The sequence below is a fragment of the Coenobita brevimanus genome, chromosome 8 (assembly GCF_032717465.1).
Source record: "Coenobita brevimanus isolate Jiangsu-jjx chromosome 8, ASM3271746v2, whole genome shotgun sequence".
NCBI classification, from domain to species: Eukaryota; Metazoa; Arthropoda; class Malacostraca; order Decapoda; family Coenobitidae; genus Coenobita; species Coenobita brevimanus.
Window position 1 is genome coordinate 43,178,968 of NC_136961.1, and position 16,911 is coordinate 43,195,878.

A 16,911-nucleotide genomic window follows, 5' to 3' on the forward strand; every position below is an offset into this window, starting at 1 on the left:
TTTTGCATATGGGGGGAGGGTAGACCAGGAAACCTAATGCAGCAGTTGTCGGGTTAACTTAAACTAAATGCATGTCTCACTTAAAATTGCTTCTCTTAAAGCAGCATCTTCTTTCCAAACATTGTAGACTATAACCTCTTGAATCTGGTGATGTGTTTTAATGATATCTTTCTGCTGCCTCTGGCCAATTTTATTCACTCCTAGGAGATTTTTTTGTAGTGAAAGAGCTAATTAAGGCTATGTTTGACACCTTCAGCTCAATAGGTCCCTCACTTCAGTTCAAAATGTCCCTCCAAAGATAAATAATACTTTGCAGAGGTACCATGAATAAATGAAAGACACCTCATCAGACTGGAGTGGTTAAGTGGGAACTGACTGTAGTAGTCACTATAATCCAAGGCTCATCTGAATGTGAACCCAGTGGACTGCAAGCTGAAGTTGTCCTCTCCTGCAAATCACTATCCTCTTCTGCAGGGATTGGGAGGGAGATGAGAGACTTTTATATAACTGGGTATCTCCACCACCCAGTTATATTGATGCCACCACTTGCAGGTGTCCCTCTCCAGTACTGAAAACTGACTTTACTCTTACTGTATGATCAGGTTTATATGGATTTTACAACACAAGGTCAACATTCACTACACTCTGAAAACTGTCACGTAAGTTTGTGCTTTTTTTTTTACCAGTACAAGTTTAAAGTGGTAAGAAAACTTAAAAGTTAATATGATAATGTTATAACCACAACCAATCAGCAAAATGTAACTTCCTGAATACATAATAAGAAACCCCCTCACCCACAGCATAAGTTTAATATGTGGTGTCACATATACAGTACACTTTCTGGTCAGATTTTCCCAGATACAGTACTGATTTTAATGGCATAAACTATGACTCAATGTTTCTGCTTTGAATTAAAAAATATATATTTCCAAACTAACTTTGCTCAGTATTTTCTTTTTTTCCTTTTCTTTTTTTTTAAGTGCAGGCCTAGAAGCATAATTAGGGTTTTTTCAACAGTTTCTGGATTTTCTGTATGTCTAAAAATTTGAGAAAATTGCTGAAAACTACTGTACATCAACCACTGCCTGGCAACCTATCTAGAAGGTTCGGGAATGTCTTCCATGGCCCAAGGAGTGAACAGAGAGTTGTTAATTGTTATTTTAAGAACTTCAATCCTGCCATGAAGCAATTAAACATGTGGCTAATCTCTTGAAACTTTTTGTTTGACAAATATCTGAAAAATTTCTGCCATGATTCACATCATGGATCACCTTTAGCAGAAACAGAATTATTATGTGATTCATGTCAATATGCCTGAGGGGGTTACTGTATTACAAACTTTAAAAAAGGAGGTTCTTACAGATCAAAAAGGGAGTTATTACAAATCAAACTTTTTTAAAACATAGTAGAGTGAAGAGGCCTGATTAGGCAAGAGAAACTTACCAATTAGTGGACAGTAACCATGCATATCAAACAATTTTTAGTTAAAACAGTAAAACAGTTAATTAATGAACTGGATACAATAATATTTAAACATGCAGCAGACAACATGCACAATACAATGGCAAAACTGTGTCCTGTACAGCAATGGCCAACTATACACTGTACATCACCAGTGCCAGGCTCACTTTGTCTCCCTTCATCCCATCCCTGCCGGGGCTCCCCTTCTCCCCCTTGTTGCCAGAATAACCCCTGGGGCCTCTGACCCCTGGGACACCCTGCTCTCCCTTCTCCCCTGGGGCCCCTGGGGTGCCTGGCCTGGCAGGTGCCACAGACATGCCATTCTCAACCTGTTGGAGGGATGGGGGGTCGTCCAAGGGAGGGCACAGAGGATGGATGGACGGACAATGAGGGAGGGGAAAGAAGGATGATTATCATATATGAGGCATGAAGTTCTTTGTGGGCTGAACCACAATCTGCTTCACGAAGTTAATAAGTATGTAAAGTATTATGATCCACAAAGCTTCTTTAATTTTCATTTCTACTGCATAAGAAAAGATTGTGTAGTGTAATTTCTCAACAGAAAGGGTGTGTCAGCCAATAATAATGATGATAAAAAAAATTTAAACTGGAGGATGTGCTGTACACGTACAGTTTCTGCCAAACTGTTTTAAAAGTTATTCATTTATGAAATGACACAAAAGTTCAACAATAAATTTTACCTTGAACATTGTTCGGGGGTTCCATTGCGGCTGCAATGAAAAAGAAGAAATTATGTGCTACGGAAAGCAGAAGCCTGAAAGGAGGCAACAAAACTGATCTAATTTACCCAAAACAAAGGTGTCTCTGGTTACATATCCCTTTTGCAATACATCAGTCTGATACCATTATGACGTACCAGCACAGCAGTATTTTTTCCCAAAAAGGTTTGTCTTTCAGATACGACATCCTCATAAGAAACTGGAGTTGAGACAGCAATGACTGGGTTAAAAAAAAAAGAAAAAAAAAAGTCCACCCTAGCCCAACCAGAATCACAGTCCCAATTCTTTTAACTACTGTATGTTAATTAAACAAACACATAATGAGAAACACAAGAGCAGTATATATGCAACATATTCATTTTGAATCTGATCCTCCTCCTCCTGTATTTGATGAGAGATAAGTAAATGTCAGGGAGAGCACATGTGAACTGTACCTCATGCATGAAGCAGTATAGTGTCTATGCAATTAACAACTGTGAGGATTTTCCTTCATCACAACATCCTAAAACAGAGGGATTCAGGGAGAATCTTTCAATCGGTGTAACATACCTTATCTGCAATGATTTAAAGTGTTAGTATCTGCCAATACCCTCAACCACCACCATGCGTCTATAATCTGCCTACCTCGTTTTCCCTTCACATTGATTCTTTATGACTGAACTGTGCTGAAAGAAAGTGGATTGCACTAAAGCAAAACTTATAAGTTAATAGTTGCAGCAATGCTGCATTTCACAGAAGTGACTTAATATAATTTAAGGAGGCATATTTAAACAAGGTTAAATATATACAACTGAACTAATTAAGTAGGAATGTTCATCTATCTCAAATGAAGCAAAAGGAATTTTAAAGAACAGTGGGAGAAAAGTTATTTACAGTAGCCAAGTGATGCCCTGACCTCACTCACTACATCACAACTACACACTTTGAAATTGTGACATCTAACACACATGATTGCCAGAGTCTGGCCTGTTGGTGGAAGAGGTAACCACATCATTCCCCATAATACAACTACTCCAAAGTAACCTATAAGTGCACTCCTCATGAATTCAAATGTGATAACACAGTATCACTATATCATCCTGCAACAAACAAGATCTGAAACAGTACCATGTGAATAATTCAACCATGCAGTAGAAAGCAGCTATGCAATGCTTATACTCTCATTCATGTTTCACCTCTACAGCTATTTATCCTGTAGCAGTTTCTGGTATCTATACAAAAATGGTAATGATAATTATGAAAATTCAAGGCAACCTTGATGCTGAGTTTTTATAATAAGCTGTGCAACAAATGTACAGTGAAGTATAGACTCTGGTAGCAAAGTACCTAACTTATATGGACACAGGAAAATATACAAAATCTAGTGGCATGACTGGGGGAGAGATGAGTGTAGTGTGGTGCTGCATGGCACCAGTAGTCAGTGAGGCAGGCCAACACTCAGCAACAATCAGTGGTGGTGCTGGACTCACATCTAAACCAACGTTTCCCCAGCCTGGCTGTCCTGGAGGTCCTGGTGGTCCTCGTGGTCCTGGTGTTCCTGGTGGCCCATCCAGCCCAGACTCACCCTTGGCACCCACTGCACCCTCTGGCCCTAAGCATGACACCACAACACTCATAAATACAAGCACTGAAATCCAAGATCTCAAATATTCCATCCTGTAATTCAAGAAGCAGAATTATTATCACCCTTAAATCATACATAATAATGTTTCTGAAGCAACAGTGTCATACTGTGGCAGTAAAGTTTGTGTATGCCACTGATCAGTGAAGCTCTACTAATCTGATGGAACCATACTGGGCAGGATGACTACTAGGAATCAGACAAAATGTGTTGCCTAAGTAAGGCAGGAGCCAGCATCACAAAGTACTAGCTCAATCTCTCCCTCCTAGTCAGTGGCAGTTGTTGTTGTGGCCTCATGTTCCTCTGGGCATGAATCTGGTGGACTGCTGGCTGAAGCTGCCTTTCATTCCAGTCAGGTGGTCAGTTCCTGTGTGTGTTTTTTTTGCAAAAGTGGTCACTTTTATATGTTGTGTGTTTTTGTGAGTGCCATGTGCTTTAGTGTGTGTGTATTTACCTATTTGTATTTACCTATTTGTAGTATACAGGAATTGAGCAATGCTCGTGTTGTCCTGTCTCCATATCCACATTTATCAAGTCTACCTTTACACACATGAATGTTTTTCTCATGCACCACCTCTTTGTCTAAGTTGTTTCAAATATTTAAGAATATACCTAATTGTGATATACACGGAATGTACTATGGTCGTGGGTTTCCGTCACTGTTTCTCAGTAAGTCGAATTTAACTTTAAACTCGTTTAAGTTTTTAGACTGGACGATCTCTTTGTCCAGGCTATTCCATAAGTCTATACTTCTGTAAGGAAAGCTATATTTCTTGATATCCTTCAAGCAGCTTGACTTTTTCAATTTCATTCCATGTCCTCTTGTTGCTCTCTTATCCCATACAAACAGATCTTCTTTGTCAATTTTATCTACTCCCACCATGGTCCTGAACACCGCAATCATGTCTCCCCTCTTTCTCCTTTCCTCTAACGAAGGCAAATCCAGTTTTTCCAGCCTCTCTCTGTATGACAGGTCTGTCAGACTGGGGACCATCTTGGTTGCTGTTCTTTGTATTCTCTCAATCTTGTTTATATCTTTCTTTTGTGTGGGCACCACACTACCGCTGCATATTCTAACCTGGGGCGGATCATGGCCACTATCAATTTTTTCATCATTTCCTCATCCATATAATGAAATGCTACTCTTATGTTAGTCAAGAGCTTATAAGTCTCTCCAACTATCTTGTTAATGTGCTTTTCTGGTGACAAACTATCTTGGACCAGCACTCCCAAATCTTTCTCTTCTCTCCTTTTTGTGATTAATTCATTACCCAAAAAATAATTCAGTGATGGTCTCCTGGTACTTTTACCCATTTCCAATATTTTACATTTCTTTACATTAAATTTCATTTCCCACGTCCGGCTCCAATTGTGTATCCTATCCAAATCCTCCTGCAGTATTTTACAATCCTCCTCAACCTCTATCTTCCTCAAGATCTTTACATCATCAGCAAACAGACTCGCATAACTGTTCACTCCATCTACCATATCATTTACGTAAATCAGGAACATTACTGGCGCCAACACTGAGCCTTGAGGGACTCCACTTGTTACTTCCCTCCATCCAGACATCTTTTCCTTTATTACTGTCCTCATTTGTCTGTCTCTCAAAAAGTCTCTCATCCATTCCAGAAGTTTCCCCTTTAGTCCTCCTATATATTCTAGTTTCCACATTAGTCTCTTATGAGGTACCTTGTCAAAGGCCTTCTCTAAGTCTAGGTACACACAATCCACCCAACCATCTCTCTCCTGTACCACATCAATCGCTCTTGAGTAAAAGCTCAACAAGTTTGAAACACATGACCTTCCACTTCTGAATCCAAACTGACATTCAGCCAAAATATTCATCTCTTCCAGATATTTTATCCATCTGTCTTTCAGGATTCTCTCACACAATTTTGCGACCATGCTGGTTAGTGTGTGTGTGTGTGTGTGTGTGTGTGTGTGTGTGTGTGTGTGTGTGTGTGTGTGTGTGTGTGTGTGTGTGTGTGTGTGTGTGTGCGCGCACAGAGCTGACTTTCATGACACCTGTGTGTTGGCATGGTGAGTTGTATACCATACTTTCTGGTCGAGTTCTTAAGGAATAATGGGTGACTTTGCCTGAGTGGTCAGATGCAATCAGATATTTATAATGCTATCCACTCACTTGATGTAGTGCTGCCTACTTCTTCCTCAGCCTTTATTTATTTATTTTTTTCTGTGGCTGCCCTCCTCTCTTCCTATTTCTCCCATCTTTCCTGTCTCTTCTTATTGCTTTTCTTTCCTTTACAGGTGGCTTTACATTGAGTGACAAGCCAAATGGTTTCCTGTAAGCCAAGAAACCATTTACAACGCTGGGTGGTAACCATATAACCAAACCATACGTGCTCCCTATGTGTCAACAAGTGGGTTGGTGGAGGGTTAGTGCCCCTCCCCGTAAAACAAATAACTCAAAGTTAATGGCCACCCCTTACGGGATTATGGCATCTGGCAATTGATTGATTGATTGATTGACCTTTATCTTTATAATGCAGATTTGCACAGGTACCTGGGGATCTGTCGTAAATATACCTGGTCTGCCTGGAGGTCCACGTCCACCCCTCTCCCCCTTGTCTCCCTTAGATCCTCGCTCTCCTGGTTGGCCAGCACGTCCTGGTACACCAAATCCTCCAGGGACACCATCACGTCCTGGCTTCCCTGGAGGTCCAGGTGGACCCGGTGGGATGGTAATCTGAAAATTAAGCCACTTTATCAGCTTATCAGCAAAAGAGACTGTCACCAAAATCACTACCCTTACAATGAAAACAATGAATTTTTATGTTCCACTGGGTATTTTTCTTAACTGAAAATCGAAAACAGTATAAAGGGGTGTTCTAATTCCGAGGTCTTACTCTCCTTTTCATTGACTCTTAACAAAAAACTGATACTGTATTGTGAAGCCTGTAAATCTTTTACTTGGAGTTTGCAAGATCTCATCTCCCTCCACCTAGGCAATGGTAAGGCAGGGGTTAAAGGGCAAAATGGGTGATGTGGAGGGAGTAAGGAAAGGCAGGATTCCTCTCTTGAAGTGTAAGCATGGAAAAAAATTACAGTGAAGCCACTGCCTCCTCATGCACAGCCCCGTTTGCTGTGAATGCCTATCAGCTGGTACAAAAAATCACTTAAATTTATATTGCTCTATCATCTTTCTTATAATTATTTGTTATTTTGCACTTCTCCATCAATGGCCTTCAAAGACAGTATCTCCAGGAGCACCAGGAGGTCATACTGAATGGCAAATAAAGAATATGAAAGAAAATAACACTGTCTATTACTACACAAGGCTAACACAATGATCACCTACTGCACATTTGTTCAACTCTGGCAAAGACCTCTAACCCATTTCAGTCAGCTGAAAGCCAAGTGTAGTCAGACTAGAGTGTTGATGCAGTAACCATGTAACCATGGAGAATCATTCTTACTTCAAAACTATGGCTTGCCAAAAATAATGCAACCACAACTTACTACCCAAGTTGTAGGACTGGAATCTGGCTTCATTAATACTATACTGAAACCCAGACAGACTGACACCTGCTGTTTATAATCAGCACCAGACCCTAATCTGTTCACTGGTGATAATGGTGACTAAATGTAGTGAAGTGAACATGACCAGTGTGGGGAAGGGTGAGTTGTGTATGTGTGGGGAGAAAGTGTGGATGTGGGGGGCAGTCTGGGTGTGGGTTACAGGTGTAGGTGTGTGGATGACACGTGCGAGTGTGGTGAGAAGGTGTGAGTGTGGGGGGAACAGGTAAGGGTGTAGGGGAAAGGTGAGGGTGTGGGGGAGACAGGTGTGGTGTGAGGGATAGGTGTGGGTGTGAGGGCTGGTATAGGTGTAAAGGACAGTTATGGGTGTATAGGACAGGTGTGGGTGTGGAGGGACAGGTGTGTGAGTGGGGAACAGGTGTGTGGGGGGAATAGGTGTGGGTGTGGGAGACAGGTGTGGGTTTGGGGGGACAGGTGTGGGTGTAGGGGACAGGTGTGGGTGTGGGGGGAAAGGTGTGCATGTGGGGGGACAGGTGTGGGTGTAGGGGACAGGTGTGGATGTGAGGGTCAAGTGTGGGTGTAGGGGACAGGTGTGGGTGGCCAGGTGTGGATGTGGGGGGACAGGTGTGGGTGTAGGGGACAGGTGTGAGTGTGGGGGGACAGGTATGTGTGAGGGGACAGCTGTGAGTGTGGGCGTGGAGGGAACAGGTGTAGGTGTGGGAGGGCCAGGGTGGGTGTGGGGGGACAGGTGTGGGTGGCCAGGTGTGGATGTGGGGGGACAGGTGTGGGTGGCTAGGTGTGGATGTGGGGGGACAAGTGTGGATGTAGGGGACAGGTGTGAGTGTGGGAGGACAGGTTTGGGTGTGCGTGTGGGGGGTGGGTGGGTGTGGGGGGACAGGTGTGGGTGTGGGGAACTTACCTGGGATAACACAGCTTCCACGAGGTGTGTTTCGTTGCAGTAACACACCTCTTGTTGCCGCCCCCCACCGCCCCCTAAGAACTTTGACAAGGGCTGGGGACAAAGAAAATGGGTTGAATGGTATATAGATTTTCGGGGTTACAATACCCAGAATAATATTTGCACTATCATCACAGGCTAACCCATATATCACAACGCTTGGTCCATGTTTCAATATGTTAAGTGTTTTAAGTGGCGCGATACTTTTTTGAGGGGTGTACCATAAGCGGTGATATTTGATACTCACGGTGAAGTCCTCTCCCCCGCCTGAGCCGTGGTCCAGCATGCTGTAAGGAGGGCCTGGTGGTCCTGCTGGTCCTGGCCGGCCAGGTGGTCCTGGGGGACCTGGAGGGCCCGCTATAGACTCGCCAGGCGGACCCTCAAAATGCAGAATTTGATTAGAATTTTATTGCTTTAAACAGTTATATGTGGGATATTATACACAGGCACACGATGTTTTCCCACTACACAGTCACACGCAGTTATTCATTACATTTAATAAAGATGTACGCCATAGCACAAAAATATGGTGAGCAGGGTTAAGAGTTTACCGAATCCACAAGTCAGCAACTAAGCAGCACACCACACTGGACTACTGTTATGAAATTCTGAAAATATACAGTATTCGTTTTCTTACACGTGACTCATAATTTCCATCATTCATTTTTTCCCTTCTTGTCATCACTTTTTTTTTTTTTTTTTTTTTTTTACAGGTTTTAAGCTTTCTGTTCGGTTAGGCTACTTTTCTTGTTAGATTTATAGAATTTTATTGGTGGATTAACCCACTGCTACTTGCAGTCCGACTTTTAAGTTTACCCTCTTGTCTCGCCAAATTTTTTTTTTTTTTTTTTTTTTTTCCCCTTGGTTCAGTCGGTCCCAAACACCCTAAAATTGGTGTGGATGAACGCCGTTTCAACCTGGCTTACTTTTTGCTGTTTTTCTTTGGAAGGCAAAAGCTTTGCATTAATATCAGGTGTTTCTCTTCTGCATCAAAAAAAAAAAAAAACAGGAAATCAAACATATATTAGGCAGAAGAAAAAACAAAAGCAGTATAACTCACCTGGGGTCCCCTGGCACCCTTCTCCCCCTTGGCGCCCCGCACCTTGAAGCTCTCTGTCATCGGCACAATCAACCCGCCAAGGTTAGAAGAAAGGGAACAGGGTAAGTACAGGTAAAACTGGCTAGAATTTCCTTGATCTTAACCCTTCAGCTGCCAAGGTCGAATTAGGTAGCTTATTCTGGGTATTCACTATTATATATATATATATATATATATATATATATATATATATATATATATATATATATATATATATATATATATATATATATATATATATATATATATATATATCCTGATTTTTTAAAATCTCAATTACCTGCCAAAATGATTACGCAGTTCAAGGGCTGAAATCTCTATTACCCTGTCAGTGTGATGTTGGACGTACGTAATGTATTGTGTTTTCGGTAATTTCAGGATTTTTTTTTTTTTAACTAAAGGGTTATGTAGTGTTGGTAAACATCCAGAATTATAATTAAAAGGTAATCTGTCTGTTGGATTTCTGATGTACTTATTTATACAGCAAAACACCAAGACAATGACCCACTCCTTTGGAACCTGAACACAGCCATATTGACAATGAAAGTGTCCCATAGTCTTGTAAGCGTAGGAGGCTTTCAAACAACTTTTCCTTAGCGATTTACTCTGCACATTACACGTCAGTATTCCCTGTTAAGCTAGTTGTATCGTTTTTCAATATCAACATAGATGTCATTAAGTAATATACGAGGGAATATCAACGTGCAATCCCCCCAGAATAAACCGCTAAGAAGAGGTGTTAAGGGAGCCTCCTAGATCAAAAGACTACGGCCCTATGAACTAACCGTTGATAATTTCGTTCCCCAGAAGGTAGCCCGCGCCATACTCGCTGCGGCCTGCCTGCTGACGGGAGGAAGGGGGAGCCGGGGTGGGGGGAGGGGTGGTGGCAAAGTGGAGCCGGGGGGTAGTCACTTGTAGGGAGGGAGGTGGAGTGGTGGTAGTGGTAGTTGTGGTGGTGGTGGTGGTGGTGTCAGTGGGGGGTGTGGGGGCCTCCAATGGGTTGTGGTAGTCATCATCGTATAACTCTTCATTGCTTACAAAGTCGAGGTCCCAGGAACTGCTTTCATCCCCTGAGCCTGAGTAGTTTTCTTCGTCCAGTTCGTCGTGGTCGTCGTGCATGTCTATCACGGGCAGGTGGTCATACTCGTCCTCATAGCTGTAGCTGTCGTAGTCGTAGTCGTAGTCGTGCCTGGAGCAGTCGTAGTTGAAGTCAGGCGGGAAGAGAACCTCCCCCTCCCCGTATTGCAGGCACGGCTTCTGGTGGCTGAATGGCAGCTGGAGGCAGGTGAAGGTGTCCTGTGGCCACGTGAGGTAGTACCTGGCCATGATGGGCTGGCACTGGTTCACAGCAGCCTCACACACCTCACGGCAGGGCGGCAGGGGCTTGGTGACTCCGGGGCGGCAGGGTGGGGCTAGCAGAGAGCACACCACGAAGCGGAACTCCTTGCTGCAATTAACAGTGTGCATCTGGTGCCAGAACTTAGCGGCCACCTCTTCGGCCTGGAGGGGTCCTTGGCCCAGCAGGTTCGGGTAGAGCGCCTTCTGCCACTCCACTTGACTGCAGGCGTGTACTCCCACATCAGCACAGTGGTCCGTCCTGCAGGCTGCATCCCCACCACCCCTCACACATTATGCTCTCAGTGGTAATGTCTCACTACAACCTCATTATGTATCAATATTATACACATTCCATCCCACCATTACCAAAATAACAATTAACTTTCACCAGCTACCATAAAACTTTAATGAAGAATATGAAGCTACATTTCGGACTAGAACCAAAATGAAAAATATAATCTAACACTGAAAAATATATATGATGATTGACAAGTACAAAATAATAGATGTTACATGTTACACCAGGCTCATCAGACTACTACTGTATCGCGAGTGTACTGGAACAACCGTGTGCGCCTACTCTACTGGCGTTAAGTGAAAGCAAGAGACCCTGGGCGGTTTTCTTGTTGGCTGAGGATTTTTCACAACATTTTTATTCCTCAGCAAATTCATTCTGCACATTACACTTCTATATCCTCTAGTTAGATACTGCTGTAAATTATGTACATTTAGAAAGATGTAAATATCGTGCTAGGAAAAGAAACCACAAAAGAAGAGGTGCTACGAACTCTCCTATATCAATAGGACAACTTCCGTCATTGTGGTATGTCTGTCACCCATCCAGCCTGTGATTTCTGTAGTGGTTTATCTCGAGCATTTTTAGGACATCTATGTACTTTAAACCAGCCACCCGAATCACAGGGGTCAAAAACACACACACACACACACACACACACACACACACACACACACACACACACACAATGGCTGATGTGGCAGTCACTTAAGTGTGGGCGAATCCAACCCTCATCTCTCTTTTGTATGACGTGTATCCGAGAACGCACACATGAACACATCTGCCGTCTATGTGTGTGTGTGTGTGTGTGTGTGTGTGTGTGTGTGTGTGTGTGTGTGTGTGTGTGTAAATCAACATACTTTGCATCAGTAACAAACAATGAGGACACTGAGGACATGTAATGCTCAAAATAAATGGTGTTTCATAAATTACTCCCCCAAGCTCTCATATGCTGGGGAGAAGGTTCAGTCAGCTCTAGCAGTGTCTAATTTTGTTTTATAGTGCCTGCGTTTTTGCTGACACTAATTTTATGGTTGATTACTAATTTCGCGGAGCCACAACGTCTTCGCTCCTCACAAAACCACAATAAGTCCCCACAACACACAAGACTGGAGACCGCAATGACCCCTCCCCACAACACTCAAGAATGAAGACTGCAACACACGAAGCACCCTGTCTATCGGTAGGGAAAAGATGCTGTGAAAACGCCTGAGCCAACTAGGAAACATGCCCCTGAGACTGCTGCCGTTACATGACAAGCCCTCCAGAGCAGCAGCGATGGTGTTATGGGCATACTGAGGACACGGGCAAGCGACAACTGACTGGGGTTATGCTGGTGCGGGGGTGAGTGTTAGCAGATGAGCTGGGCATCACGGGGCTACATCTTGGCGGGCATTCAGGTTATTTTTCGGTACGGAGTGAGTGAGTGTGGTTTGAGGAAGGGGGAGTGAGTATTTCAGGGATGCGGGAGTGAAGGAAGGAAAGGAGAGTGAGGAGGGAATGAGGAGGGAAGGGGTGAGGATAAGTGAGGCAGGAGGGGGAGGGAGAACATGAAAAAGATTGAGGAAGAGTGAGAGAGGAGAGAGGAGAGTTTGAGGGATGGGGAATGGGAGTTAGGGATGGACAGGAAAAGAAAGGAGGGGAAGAGCCTGAGGGAGGGGAAAATGCAGCGGGATAGGGAGAGGAAGAGTGAGAGAAGAGGGAGGGAAAGCATGAGAGATGGGGGGTATGAAGGGAAGGAGTGTGGAAGAGTGAGAAAAATGGGTGGGGGGTTCAGGGATGGGAGACGGGGGACGCTGAGAAAAGATAGAAAGAATAAGGAAGAAGGGAGAGCGTGGGGGAAGGGAAGACTGAGGAGGAGGGGGAGGAATGAGAGGGGAAACAGAAAGGGATGCAGACCAGAGCGGGTGGAAGAGAAAAAGGAATGAGGGGGGGGGAAGAACTAGAGAGACGTGGATAGAATGATGGAGGAGAAGGAAGAGAATGAAGGAATGAAGGAGAGAATGAAAGAGGGCAGGGAGAAGAACGCAGGATATAAACCAAACGTTGTTAATCCAGAGAAGGGGATAAAATTATGGATGATATAGGCGTCATTAATAAAAAGTGGGTGATGTAACTATGAATGATAAATAGGCGTCGTTAATTTACACATATAATATAACACAGCTTCTCTATAGCATATATCATGAGCTGGGCAGACCTCAGGAGTGGGTCATTCTCGTCAGGCTGTTATTATTATCATCAGAAGCATGTTACATCAGCTCAAAACAACATCAACAACAACAATGGCTAAAACTACGCTCTGTCCACCTTAACTTGGCCTAAAATTGCAATCCCTCCATCCTAAATGCTGAGCTGAAACACGAGATTAACACTAGAGTCACTGGAAGATGATGCTAGTCACGAAGATGCGTTGTGGAATGGATGCAGAGCCGCAGTGTTCACTTATCTTACCACTGAGCTACGAAGGGGGAAAAAAAAAATCCGCCAAGTTAATGTGGACGAACTACATAATATAATTTAACCCTTTCAATACGATGACCCCGTTTTTTAAAACATATTCTCGCTTTTACCAAACGTTTCTTCCTTTTCTTGCTTCCATCAAACGTTTCTATTTTTACCTTTGCTTCTCTCAAACGTTTCTTAATATTCTTGCTTCTACCAAACGTTTCATCTTATTCTTGCTTCTTCCAAACGTTTCATCTTATTCCTGCTTCTGCCAAACGTTTTATTCCTACTTCTGCCATACGTTTTTCTTCTTATTCTTACATCTACCAACGTTTCTCTGATTAATCATCTTGCTAGCAAACAATTTTATTAATCTTAGGAGAGACTATTCGACCTGGAGGAGTTAGAGGTAGACTTTCACAGCAACAGGTCTTTTCCCGGCTTAAACAAAGTCGTCTACTGACAGCCTGATTGACAGATGCGGGACCATACGGGGTTTCGCAAAAAGTAAAATTTCTTGCGTGTGAAAATCCTTACGGTGTGACTAAATAAATAAATGCGTTATCGTGGGTACAGGGGGCATCGTACTGAAAGGATTAAATATAAGTACTGCATCAAATCTTACCTTTCTTCGATTTTGGGTCTTGAGTGGCAGGCAAAGGGGAATAAGGAGAAAGTGACGTATAAACAAAAGAGGCGCCATATTGTAGCTGGCATGGGAGGTCTCGTAGCTCCTCTTCCTTAGCGATTTACTCTGCAGGGTACGCCTTAATGTTATCTTTTTTATGTTTATATATTTTCACTACTGTCATAGTTTGCGTCCATAAAGTAGAGGAGGATAAAAAGGTGAACTATGCAAAATAAATCGCTCAGGAAGACGGCCTACGAAATATCCAAAGCCACTTGGAGAGAACGATCCGCTGACTTCGGAGCCTTCTTAGCACCTCTTCCTTCGCGATTTACTCTGCCTATTATACCTATCAAATATTACTGAAGCAAATTTGGTCGATACAAAAAAAAAAAAACATCAACATCATCAAAATGAGATATGAGGGCGTAAAGAGCAAAATAAATCATTACAGAAAAGGAGCAACGAACTCCCCCCAGAATAAAGATCTAACTTACAAACTAGCATTAATACACGTTAGGCTCTACATATATATAGTGCGATTTACTGGCCTGAAGCAGAGGAGGGCGTGAGTTCTTACATTAAGCGATTTGTTTTTCTAAGCGCAATTTCTAAGTCAATGTAAAGTTAGTTAGGGGAAAAATGTGGAGGAAAAAGTCTCTCTCTCTCTCTCTCTCTCTCTCTCTCTCTCTCTCTCTCTCTCTCTCACACACACACACACACACACACACATACCTCACTCAACTGAATATTTTTCCCCTCTCAATTTATCATTCTCTCTCTCTCTCTCTCTCTCTCTCTCTCTCTCTCTCTCACACACACACACACACACACACACACACACACACACACACACACACCTCACTCAACTGAATATTTTCCCCCTCTCATTAACATTCTCTCTCTCTCTCTCTCTCTCTCTCTCAACCTACCGTGCAGGGGGGGAGGAGGGGGTAAGGGGGGCGGCGCTCCCTCCAAGTCCACGCCAGAGCCCTCCAGCCGGGGTATGGGTGAATCATCGTCGTCTTCCATATCGACCTGAAACACACCCATCATCATCATCATCATCATCATCATCATCATCACCATCATCATCATCACCATCATCATCATCACCATCATCATCATCACCATCATCATCATTACTAGGTCATCAGCATCTCCAGTTCATTATCATCTTCATCACCAGGTGTTATCATCATCATTACTTCAACACCTCCATCATCACTACCATCATCAACATCATCACCAATACCTACATCATCACCACCACCTTCGCGATCACGTCATTATTTACTATTAACGAAATATCATCACGAAAACTAATGCAACAACGCTAACGGAAAACAAAGCAATATTTTCTACACTTTATTGACAAACATAAGTGGTCAGTATGTCCCAGTTCAAGATTATTAGCAGAACAGATTTCGTGGGAAGCTCTTGGTTGGCGATTTTGGTGATCAGTGGTTAGTGAGGGTGTGTGGGGGGTGTATTAGTGATGATATGTGATTAGTATAAGTATGTGAGGTGATGTGGGTGTGCGTGAGGGTGTGGGTATGGGTGTGGTTGTGGGAGTGGGCATGTATGGGTGTAGGTGTGGGGGTGGGAATGTATGGGCGTGGGTGTGGTTATCAGTGATAGTTGTTATTGTATGTGAGTGGAGTGGTGTGGGTGTCGGTGTTAATGAAGGTAAGTGGTTAGTACGAGTATAAGTGTGGGTGTGGGTGGGAGTGGCTCTGGGTATGGGTGTGAGTGGGTGAGGTGGTAGGTGTGGGTGGGAGTGTGGGTGGGAGTGAGTGAGGTGGGTGTGGGTGTGGGTACTCACCGGGTAGTAGTCTTCGTGCACGGACACATCGCTGCGACCCTCTCCAGACCCGGACCCATAAGACTGTAAGAAGCAGAGGCGCGTCACAAGACACACACATACACAAGCCAGGCGGGGCAGGGGGCGGGGCGGGGCGGGGCGGGGCGGGGGGACAGGGCCAGTGGAGACAACGTGCACCTGGGTAGGCTATTAGGGGCAGTGTTTATAATAAGTCAACCAAAATTACGATAAAAAAGAAAATAAAAAGTTAATCATTATCACAGATCGCTTATTTTTTCGCGTTTTTTTTTATTCTAATTAATTCTGAGTTTTAAAAATATTCAAAACAGTTACCTATTACTTCTTTTCGTTCTGCTCTCTCATTTTTTTTTAAACACCAATTTACAGGAAAAACAAGATTCCATAACAGCTAACAATTAACACATCGTTTAGTTTTTCGCATTATTATTATTATTATTATTATTATTATTATTATTATTATATTCTTAATTGATTGTGAAGTGTTTGGCGGCTGTATAAGTGAAACCAAACGTATATTGAATAAAGTTTAAGAGTTCATAAAGGCGGCCCCATGCAGGTACTGTTAGCCAGGTGTGTCTGCCAATTAGCTCACCTGCAGCTTCATTAAGGCCGACTGAATACATTAACTACACGTACAGTCAAATACAAAAGTTCATTCGCTTCTCCTGCTTCTCCTTCAACGCTGAGTAACGCTTGAAGGTGGTCTAGTGGATTCAGGCTGCCATTATACCTGGGTGATAGCATACTTTTGACCACTACGTTACACAGCAGGGATTCCAAACACGCGAGAGGCTGGAGAGGGGAATGAATTTTTGCATGGGACTGTAGGAGTGACTTTTTTTTTTTTAATGGTATATTTTAGAGATATAATTTAGATATATAATTTTAAATATAGCGAAGTATGCTCGTTCTTACGGCATGGTTATGGAGTATGTCGAATGAAAGTATTATGTGATGCTGGTAACAATGACAGATA

At 43.1% G+C, this 16,911-nt stretch overlaps 1 protein-coding gene across 1 annotated transcript in view; it reads right to left on the minus strand.

Moving 5' to 3' along the window:
* Nucleotides 1-16,911, minus strand: part of LOC145407803 (uncharacterized) — a 131,127-nt gene that overhangs the window by 27,522 nt on the left and 86,694 nt on the right. The window contains exons 9-18 of the mRNA XM_080278665.1: nt 15,915-15,977; nt 15,022-15,127; nt 10,371-10,984; nt 9,342-9,392; nt 8,529-8,660; nt 8,243-8,335; nt 6,373-6,532; nt 3,671-3,792; nt 2,163-2,192; nt 1,629-1,790 (exon numbers count right to left, since the gene is read on the minus strand). Of these exons, the coding sequence (XP_080134791.1) occupies nt 1,629-1,790; nt 2,163-2,192; nt 3,671-3,792; nt 6,373-6,532; nt 8,243-8,335; nt 8,529-8,660; nt 9,342-9,392; nt 10,371-10,984; nt 15,022-15,127; nt 15,915-15,977 (1,533 nt within the window). The remainder of the gene's footprint in view (nt 1-1,628; nt 1,791-2,162; nt 2,193-3,670; nt 3,793-6,372; nt 6,533-8,242; nt 8,336-8,528; nt 8,661-9,341; nt 9,393-10,370; nt 10,985-15,021; nt 15,128-15,914; nt 15,978-16,911) is intronic.